The 10,636-nt window shown below is 51.4% G+C and overlaps 1 protein-coding gene across 1 annotated transcript; it reads right to left on the minus strand.

The window, feature by feature from the left end:
• Positions 1 to 5,646: 5,646 nt before the first annotated feature.
• On the minus strand, positions 5,647 to 9,802 carry LOC104470925 (mediator of RNA polymerase II transcription subunit 12-like protein; the record flags this gene model as incomplete). Its single annotated transcript, XM_010086047.1, has 6 exons — positions 5,647 to 5,864; positions 6,993 to 7,149; positions 7,757 to 8,119; positions 8,467 to 8,628; positions 9,141 to 9,276; positions 9,693 to 9,802. Coding segments are annotated over 6 exons (1,146 nt in total), but the record flags the coding sequence as incomplete, so codon positions are not given.
• Positions 9,803 to 10,636: the final 834 nt, after the last annotated feature.

A 10,636-nucleotide genomic window follows, 5' to 3' on the forward strand; every position in this document is an offset into this window, starting at 1 on the left:
CTTGGTCCATCGGCTGACCCTGGAAGAGACATCACCCATCGGACACAGCCTCCACCCCCCGACCAAACCCCAGCAGGCTGCGTGCTGCAGAGCCCTGGAGAGACTCGACCATCTCCTCCCGGACAGCACCGCTGCTCGGGGCCAAACCCTGAACCGCGGCTGCTCACGGGGAGATGGAAGAACTGACTGCTGCCGGATCCTGACACCGGGAGAACACCGCAGCAGTGAGGAAAGAGCCATTCACTGATCAGGGGTCTTGCAGACAGCCTTGAAATGGGGCTTTGCAAAGGATCAGGAGAAAAATATTCTCGCTGTCTTGAAGAGAGTGTGTTAAACTATACAGGAGCTTAGAGTGACTGGTGGTCTCTAGTGTGAATACACTGCCCACCTCTTTCCCAGGCTACCCGATTACTAGCTTTCCCCCCGATGAAGCAGGCAAAATGCTGATTAGCAGATTTTATGAAGACGTACAAACCCCCAGTATGATAAATGGGTAACACAAGCATTGCCAGCGCCCACCCAGCACAGCCTGGAAACACACCCGCAGACAACCGGGGCTGTTGGTTTCCAACTGCCTCAATATCGATGTCCAATTTATGGCAAATCATCTAAAGATTTCAGATAGAATTGCATTAGTATGTTTTGAAGCACCAGAAAAGGGGCGGGGGGGGAAAGTTAGACTTAATTTCAGAACCAAGATTGCAAAAAACTGGTGAAGGGAATTTGCCCAGGACACAATCAAGTCTGTGTGTTTTCTGTGCGGCCGCGATGCTGCGCAGCGGCACCTCATCATTTTGAAGAGCATTCTACTCCAAAAAGCTCAGTGGCAGACGTGAGCTGGAAGCAGTGATCCTCCTGCCCTGAAGCTGCCCCATTCACCACAAAAACCAACAAAAAATCCAAGTCCTCCAACAAACCTTTGCCGTTTCACTGAGGATATCCTCGCAGAGATGTTTGATAATTTAAGGCTAAAAGTGACTCTGATAACACGCTGCAAGCAGCCGCGTTACAGTCAGGGCTAGCAGGTGGGGAAGACAATCTCACGCGGGATGAAATACCGCAGCCCCATCGGCACGCTCCTCCGTTATCCGCTCCCGTCCCTCCAGCGGTAACCGCACCCAATGTTATCCCGTCTGCAGCACAACCCGCAGTCCGGGAGTTCAGCCGCTTTCCTGGATTGTGTTTAAAAACACGTGCATCCTCATGGACGGAGCAGGGAAACAAACCGAGCTGCCTGCTGTGACGGGGAATGGCCCCGGGAAGCGAAACGGCTCAGAGAGGGTCCCAGCCTCAGCCTGTCCGGCCCCAGGAGACGGGACCCGCCGTGCCCGGGTGGATGAACTCCTGTGCTCCGGCTGGAGAACAGACAGCAGAGGTCAGGGGCGAGATGCAAAGCCAGGGGCAAAGCTACCACAGGGTTGTCACACGCTAATTTTTCATACCTTCCTTTCTTTTTAAGGAAGAAAAAAAAAAAAAAGGACAGACCTAGTCAGGCTTGCACCAGCCTCTGGGACCAGGGCTACGGTGCAGCAAGGCAGCAGGGAGCTCCAACACAACGAGCTACACTGAGGGCTTGTTTTAAAAACAAGCCAGTTTTTCATGGAAAATTCTGAAAAACAGATTAGGGGGCAAAGGAAGTGTGAACAGAGTAACATCTATCTGTCCTGACAAAGCTCAGGGTGAATGACATTGATCTGGAAAACATCTGCAGAAGCAGCTGAGGAGCTCTCAGAACAACCCCCGGCAGGTGGGACACTGAACGCTGAACAGAACACACGCCTTGCAGGCGGGATGCACGTAAACCAGCGCCAGCTGGGCATCACCTGGCACAGGAGAAAGGTACTCGAGTACTTAAGATTTTTTCTTTTTTTAAACAGAGACAAAAGAAGAAAAAAAACCAATAATAGTTTCTCCAAGCAAACGGATTCTGAATTTTTTTTGTAGGGTGCCAACCACAAGACAGACAAAGATGTGACCTGAGTTCTCCTGAAGATGCAATCTGGTGAAACCACGGCTGGTTTCTAGAGGAGCCGGTGCTGGGACCACTCCCCGCAGTACCACCAGCCGCGGCGGTGCCGGGGAAGCCACTCCGCGGTGCGGGGCTCCGGCGCTCTCCTGCGTGCCACAGTGACAGCTCTCTGCTCCAGACACACCTCAAACTGAAGCCAAACTTACTGCTTTGTCCTGGGAAGCTATGTGACCATAGTGTACTTGGAAGGAATTTTATTTTCTCAGCGGTGCTGGGACTGCAAAGGTGATCGCAGCAGCCGCGGTACCAGAGCTGATGTGACCCCAATCTGACCAAACCTGCCTTTGAAAGCAGGCAGTGACACACCGACCCTTCTGGAGATAAAATGATGGATTTGAGACCTGGCTGCGTACTTGCTGCATGTCCAGCTGTGCCCCAGTACCTGCAGCCCTGGTGCTCCACACCCTGCTCTGGCACGCTCCCTGCAGCACAGGCGTGACGGCACCGACAACGGGTGAGCAGCAAAGCCTTTCTAAAAACACGTTCTGCTGTGTCCTTCCAGCTGGTGCTTTCAATGACACTGCAGTTCCCTCAGACAGGAAGAAAGTCCTGCAAGCTCTGAACCCGCTTCTCTGCTTCCTAACATCTGGAAAGCTTTCCCACACAGATACGAGGGATGAAGCCTCCGGCCGCAGGCACAGATGTCACTGGTGTTGCCCAGAAGGACCCGAATGGCAACACGCCAGCCCTGCCTAGAGGGACACGGCATCCGACACATCCTGCAGCTACTCTGACCTTTCACAGCAAGAAACACAACAGAAGAGGAAAAAAATTAATTAGTGATGCCGTTATTGGAAATACTTGTGAGAAAAAGATGTTCTGTGCGTGCAGGTGCATTCACAGCCCTCCCACATGCAGCGACCGAGGCGCGAGGCGTGCCAAAGCGCATCACCCTCATCAGCAGCAGTGCGCAGCCTGGGTGCTGAACGGAATGCATGTTTGTGCGAAAGAAAAAAATGAAGAGAAGAAACGTCTCAGGGTGGTTACCATCATGTTGTCAAAGCCATCCTGAAGGGATGCAGCGGTGCTACAGACATCCTAAAGGGAAAGGACAGGCGAGAAAGTAGCAAACAATACCAAGAGTATACACCACTAGGTTCAGCTTGTTAGAGGAGCAGCACAGCACCCTCACCGAGCTCACCTGTGTGCACTCGGAGACACTGGTGTTCAGGGATGCTAACAAGGTCCTTTTAGGTGGTTTTTATGCTAATGAACCTCAATACTTTTATAAAATTTATGAGCAGAAACTCCAAACCTGGAAAGGACCCCTTACCATCCCCAGGAGCCATCCATTCTACATATAATACTGAAAATTTTTCTAACAAGTCACAGGTCTTAAAGACCTGGCACCGTGGCTATTTGCTCTCGGGAGCACAGCACTCATGGCACAGCACTGCAGAGCAGAGCCCTTCTGCGCTGATTTTACACACCTGTTCACACCAGTGCCAGGGGTTTCAAGCTGGGATGGTAATTCCATTCTGCAGCTGCAGAAACATAAAAACCAAAGAAGAAACCGTCCCCGTGTAAGCTCTGCCTCACAACACACACCCCGTAGTAGCGATGCTTACAGATCATCTTGTTCCTGAATCTTCAAATACTGCCTTCAGGCTCGTACACTGCCAGAGCGTTTCCTGCTCCAAACCCAGGACCGCAGGCAGGACCACCCCCAGGTTCCCCAGGACATGTTTCGGAACTGGAGCAGGGAGGTGTCCCACCGGGCAGCCCCCAGAGCCCCGGTGACACTGGTACCTCGGGGGGTTCCCTGGTGCCAGCAGAAGGAAAGCACACAGACGCCTGGGGAAGCGGTCATTCGTTTCATTACAGTGGAAGTGTTCACATTATCAGGCTGAAGGCATCTTCCCAACACCCAGTCAGGCAGAGAGAGGACAAGGCGCCCGCCTGCAGCACTGCCCGCACAGGGCGAGGACCTGGCTGTGCACCCGCTGTGGTCAAGGAGCCGGGAACCAACGGCTGGGCTGAGGTGGCCTGGCTTGACCTGCTTTACATCAGTTTACCTTACACCGGCTGCCTGCTGAAACAACACCACGGCGGATACGGACCCGCTGGCGGCTGAGCACCCAGGGTGTCGTATGTTCACTGGAACGGGCACCCGAACCTCCCCCACTGAACTGCGGTGCACCTTCTGCATTGCAAAAGTCTGATCCACCTTTTACAAAAAAATTCATCACAGACTCCTTATCAATCTTATCTAGGCATGGATTCACACTTTGATGGTAAGTTTATTCTCCTGCTGACAGCCTGCCCATGCAGCACGCTGCAGCAGCCCTGATGCTGTCCCTGCTGAAACCACCCGGGAAACGCAGCATCTTCTGCCCTCTCCATGGGACAGCATTAAGCAACAGCATTTCTTACATGTGAGAATAATGTGTTATTTCAGATCTCCAATTATTACCTTTTGACCCACCTGGCCATGAGCAGTGATCACCATTGGTTTACCCGAGGCTCTTATTTCAGCCTGCGTGCTATCACAGTTGGGGAAAGCCAGCTGGACCTACACTAGAACAGTGAGATACTGCCCAAGGTGAGAAATAGCACAGGGCTCCCATCAAACAAGCGATGGCTCATCGTAGAGCCCAGGAACTAACATTTAGGGTACCTAACCCTTAATACCTCCTCGTGCCTACGGTACACCAGTGAGGGACCAAATACCCACGGTGCCACTGATAGGGTAAAACACACATCCAGAGCTTTTGGGGGCTTTTTTTTTTTTTTTAAAGGTAGAAGACAACACACAGGGAAACTCTGGTTTCACCATTATGAACAGCTCCACATAAAACTATTGTAGCCCATCAGTAATTTAAGCACTAGAGAGGGCTTTGCACATACCACTGAGACAGCACGGGAGAAATTACGAGGATACTTGCTGAAAATTTTGACTATTTTGAGCAAAGAGGGCACATCACAGAGTCTAAAGGCAAGATAGCATAAGGGCAATGCAATATATACTGCAGAGAGGGTAAGAATGGGCACAGAAGGACTTTGAAGGTGAAAAGCTATTGGTTTTACCACCACCTGCTGCACACACATTGCTGATCATCTGGGATCCAGAGACCAATTTTCTGTTCTTCCCACGCAGCCTGTCTGCAGCCACGCTCTGAGACAGCTCAGGCTCAAAGGGGGTTCACAACGGCCGCGTGCGCTCTGGCACACAGCAGCTGCGCTCTGCACAGCTCTCAGGAGAACAAACACCAGCTATTGCTAGGGAACACGGGCGTCTGCGTGCACACGGGTATGGAAACGGCTCCTGCCGGGCTTCCTGTGTTCATCCCTGCGCAGAGCACTGCTGTGCCTCTGCTGCTCCCTTGGAGCCTGGCGGTGCCTAGCACCATGTGGCTCCACCGTGAAAGCCCCCGGACACAACGGGGAACAGGAATGTCCTCAAGTAGCTGAAGCAAAACCTGATTTTATGAAACACAGGAAGAACAGAAGGGGCTAAGAGACTTTGGCAACCAAGTGTAAGAGCAGATGGCCCTGGGCAAGCAAGATTTGGGGGTTTATTGCCATGGCAAATATCAGCTGGCTCTGTGCTCCGTAAGCAGCCCCAACAGAAGGCAAAATCACCACATTGCTCTTCAGACTTGGGGGTTTGCACAAACCTGTTGGAGGGACCGTGACTGCGCTTGCTGCCTGAGGAGCCGCTGCTGCTGCTGCTCGTGCTGCAGGAGCTTCATCTGCAGCAGCTGCTGCTGGGGCGGGATCGCGTGGAGCGAGGGGGGCTGCACCACCGAGCCGCAGCGCCGCTGCAGCATGTTCGACAGCGCCTGCTTCGTGTTCGCGGGAACAAAGGAGCCTGTGGGATCCAGCCTGGAGCCACCTGAAAACCACCCAAAACACAAACGTGTCCTCGGCCGTCCGTCAGAGCGCTGCTGGTGCCGATCGCTGCCGACCCACCAGCCCCGCTGGGTTAGCTCTGCGATAACGATGGCACACTGATCCTGTAAGGGCAGATGCTGAACTGGATTACACCAGATTACTGGCCTGAAAAATGAAACGGGCAAAATAACTTTTAAATTTAAATAACTTGCAAATGAGAACGAAAAGCCAAAGGGCCAGGGGCTGCTGCATGGTCTATGTCACACAGAACGTTTTGACTGCTACCGATGAACAGAAGTTGCATGTCAGATCAAAACCATGACCTGAACAGCTCATTATGGCAAACCAATTTTATAATGAGCTGGCAGCAATTTATGCACTCTGTGCTGTTTGATAAAAATCACGTATCTGTATGCCAGACTTAGGAAGGTAATCTTACACATTTGCTTTTAAAATCTTGAACTTTTTAGCCACTGTCTGGTATATTCTGAAGACTTTTACACACTTAAAATACAGACCTAGTTGTATTTGGAGCTTCAGAAAAAAAATATTTAAACATTTGTAACTGGAACCAAACTCCTAAACTTCTCCCGCATAATACCAGAGAAGGACTCAACGGTGTTTCCAAAACACCATAAACTGCTGCCCCCCAGAGCAAGGAAAATACCCGTGTTGGACTGGGTACACACTAAGGGGGAGAAACAAAACAATCCTACAAAAAATTAAGCACATATCACAAATGCTGAAAAAATGCGAGCCCACGGATTGATTCATTCCATCTAGCAGACGTTAAATTAGCCACCACAGTTCTTGGTATAAATTAAAGAAGAAATAACCCAAAGGTCACTTGTTCCTCTCTTATTTCACTCCTTGACCCTCTGCCAGCTTTCTAATACCACCACCACAGTAGGTAACTTTTGCTCATCTACCACAAAGTTTAATAGCTTGATAGAGACAGACCCCTAACTGATAACAGAAACCCCTTCCAAAAAAACTAAAAAATAAAATAAATGGCATGGGCAGACCTGCTTCGGAGAGAGGGAGAAACAAAACGCGGTTGTAAGAAGTCAGCTCTCGTCCTACCCACGACAGCAAAGCCCCGCGCCGTGCGTCCCGAGCTGGCGCGTACCTGGCGCGAGGGGCTGGCTCTGCAGGAAGAAGCCGGGCTGCTGCGGTTGCCCCACGACGCCGTAGCCCCACAGTGCAGCCTGGGGATGGGGCATCAGCTGGGAGGAGAGGGGCGAGTAGGCGGGAGGCACTCTGTACAGGTTGTTCTGTGGATATTCCTTCAAACAGACAGCAAAAGCGAACGTTACTGACATTCCTACCTTACTAACTCATCAATAATGACAATTTTCCTACTAAATTATTAAGGGGCAGAGACAGCGCCCATTGTCGCTCGCAGGGATGTGAAGAGATGCAGTCTCGGGCTGCCCACAGGTAATTAACAGCTTCAGACACACACCATCCATCTCCCCTTATCAGCAAGCCTTCTCTGCAGGCTGTAATTCGGAACAGCACACGGACAGCTCACTGTACCAGGCTGTAAATAACAGAAGAACTGAAACAGCACAAAGGTCAGAAAATTCTCTTTAAAAGTACAGCTCCTTAAAATGCAACCCACCGCCAACGCCGCTGGCTGCTGGCAGAATCCTGTCACACCTACAGCACGTCACACCGCACGGGCAGCAGCGCGATGGGGACACATGGCACCGAACGCTGCTCCTGGAAACGTACTTTATGACTGGGGTGGTGCCAGGCATGGGTCTGTCAAACCCTTGCTCCAAGTGATGCTTCAGCTCAGGACCCCACGCCCCAAAACCCACGCCCCGTGCAGCACCAGACGCTTCAATGAGATATTTCAGGTTTTGTGTGGGGCAAACAACTACTTACATCAGCCCTTGAGCTTGACTTGGACTTTCGCTTCCTGCCCTTTGTCTTCTTCTCATCATCCGTGGCATGTTTTCCCTGATCTGAGAGCTCTCCTGGCTTCCTTTCTGGTTCCTGAGACACAGGTGTGGTGGGCTCTTCCTCCTCCTCCTCTGGAGGAAGGGGCAAGGGCTCGAGGTAGTAGCTCCGCGGCTTGGGTTTGGTGTGCGTGTGGTAGAGGAGGAGGTGCTGCTGCTCCTCGTATCTGATCACTTTCCTGTCGACACGGACTGTACCGAACCATGCCCAGGAGAGAGGAGCAGGATTTTTGTGACCTTCAAATAAATCCCAAGGGGACACCTTTTGTTTGGTTGAAACCTGAAGACCCTGTTTCAGAAGAAAAGTGAGGTCAGTATTCTAAGAAAGGTGAACGCTGGAGCAGGCAACGTGTCAAGTGCAACTGCTTTCGCAGGTGACATTCGCCAAGCCCGGCGTTCCTCACTGCGGCATCGCTGCTCGCAGAACGCCTGCCTGCTCCAAAGAGACCACGCTGCCGGGGCTGGGGCTCTAGTGGTGCCCGAGCGCTCCAGAAAGCTGCAGCACAGCCCAAGTACGGTGCTTTTACGACACCACACATAAACACGTGCACTGTACAAGCTGTACCCATTTGCTCGAATTTCTTGCGCTTCAAAAATCACGGAAAAACTGAGATGAAAGCAAACATTTGCTCTTGCCTGCTTCTTATCAATGGAGTCAAACCCTGCGATTTTGTTCCCCTTGGTGTCGATCAAGGATCCCATGGGCTCGCAGGTGATAATATCACACGTCTGCTTGGGCAAAGGGAGCAGCTGTCGAACCTTGTCGATGCTTTCCGAGCGCTTGTCTCCCAGCTCTTTCTAGAGAACAAATCCATCGATCAATCAAACAGAACAGGGGGAAGAAAAGAAGAGAAGCATTACACTGCTTTCACTATTACAAAATGTCCACTTTCTGGATGAATCATTTCCTTGTACTTTTACTAAATTTAAACAAGTGGCTTTGCAAGGGTTTTGGGGTTTTTTTTGGGTTTTTTTTTAAAGAATGTAAGTTACCTTTTAATCTCTTGTTTACACAGAATGTAGAAAACACGTAATGCAAATTTAGAGTCTCAAACATTAATAAAAGTACTCAAGTGTCTTGCAGGGTCCCTAATTTTAAGTTAATATGAAGCAAATACTATAAGTTTGTCTTCCCACCCCCACATTCCTGTATTTTTATTTCCTTCTTTTTTCTCCATGTTACCACTAGTGCTGTTTCAGTCTCTCCTCTTTTTCCAAGAACCTTTCTAGAGAATAAATGGCAGGATTAAAAGATGACCACAGAATGCAACTCAAAAGAAATGCTGGAAACGACAAGACCTCACACTTACTTTTAATTTTTTCACTAAATTCATGTAAGCCCTTTTGTTTTCCTCGGGCCCTCCTTGGGAAGCGTTCGACAGGTCCGAGGCGAGCGTCCCGTTGATGAGGACGCCCAGCATATCCAGCACGGTGGTGAACAGCTCGCTGAGAGCAAAGACAAGGATTACCCTGACAAACTGCCGGTGCCGAGAGGTCCAGGGACAGATGCTGACAGCGAAGGCCAGCCAAGCTGGGTTTTCAGGGCTCTGCACACCCCCCCTCAGCTTGCATGCCACAGCCCCGTGTATGCACACACAAATCTTATCACAGACCCCAGCCCCGAGCTACAGGCGGCACAAGCTGCTAAGGGAGGCTCACGAGGCATTCTGGGCTTTGCCTTAGGAAAATGCTCAGGCACACGCTCGTTAGGGAAGGGCGTAAATAGCGGCTCCAGCTACAGAGGGGCTCCCCGAGCCCAGCACTGAGCACGGAAAGGGGGTAACAGCAGGAAAAACGTAACAACGGCACACCCGCAATCTGAACTGAAAATGAATGAGCGTGTTTAGACAGCGCAGACGTACCTGTTGCTCTGCATATCAACTGTTCCCGAGGTGATTATCTGGAGGAGTAGAAGTGCCCAGTCCGTGGTCCACTGGGTGCTCCTCTGCACCGTGTCAAACATGCCGCCGACCTGCAACACACGGCGGGAGCAGGGCTCTGCACCTAGCTCAGGGAGGCACGCTGCCCTGGTCCTAGGGGTTCCTCATGGATACAAGTGCTCCCCAGCCTCAGGAGGTCTGTGTGCTGAATGCCATCGCCAAATGCTGACTTCAAATAACTGCTCCTCCCCACCCCACGCTGCCAGCAAAAAAGCTCTTCCTAAGAAGGAACTACAGAAAAGCAAAACAGCACTACACTGTTTCATCTCTGCGTTTTCACGTTTGATGCAACAAATTGAAGTCGGTGAAAAAAAAATCTCAGAAGTGGAAAACTGTTGAATCAAAACTTTATAGTTATCACTTTCCTCCCACACCCAAAAATTAGAGAAGTGTCCAGCGCAAAGAGGAAAAAAAATGTGAAGAACAATACAGCACTGATTGCAAGTGAAAAGGAAGAAAGCAGCACGAAAATAAGGCATGAATAAGGTACAGGCCATCCTTCCCATTCATTTTATATGAACAATGTGCAAACGTCATGGCCAGGAGCCATCAGCTGAGCCAAGAGAGATGGGAAGAGCAGAGACGAACACCGATGGAGCAGAGACCCGTGTGCCAGCGCAGAGGGACACTGACAGCCCTCGCCATCCCTGGCCACTCCACCTGTGGCTACCCCCATTCCTGGCCCGGGAGCCCCAGGCTGTCCCATGGCCCTGCCAGGGCTGCGTCTGACCCTGCCCCCCCCTTGCCAGGCCTGATCCTGAGCCCCCCACCCCGTGCGCTGACATCCCAGCATGGCCTCAGCGGGTTCCCAGCCCCGGGGAGGTGCCTGATACCCAGGCGGGGGGCTGAGGGACCCCCTCAACTGC

This window comes from Pterocles gutturalis, unplaced genomic scaffold (assembly GCF_000699245.1).
Source record: "Pterocles gutturalis isolate BGI_N339 unplaced genomic scaffold, ASM69924v1 scaffold44160, whole genome shotgun sequence".
Classification (NCBI taxonomy): domain Eukaryota; kingdom Metazoa; phylum Chordata; class Aves; order Pterocliformes; family Pteroclidae; genus Pterocles; species Pterocles gutturalis.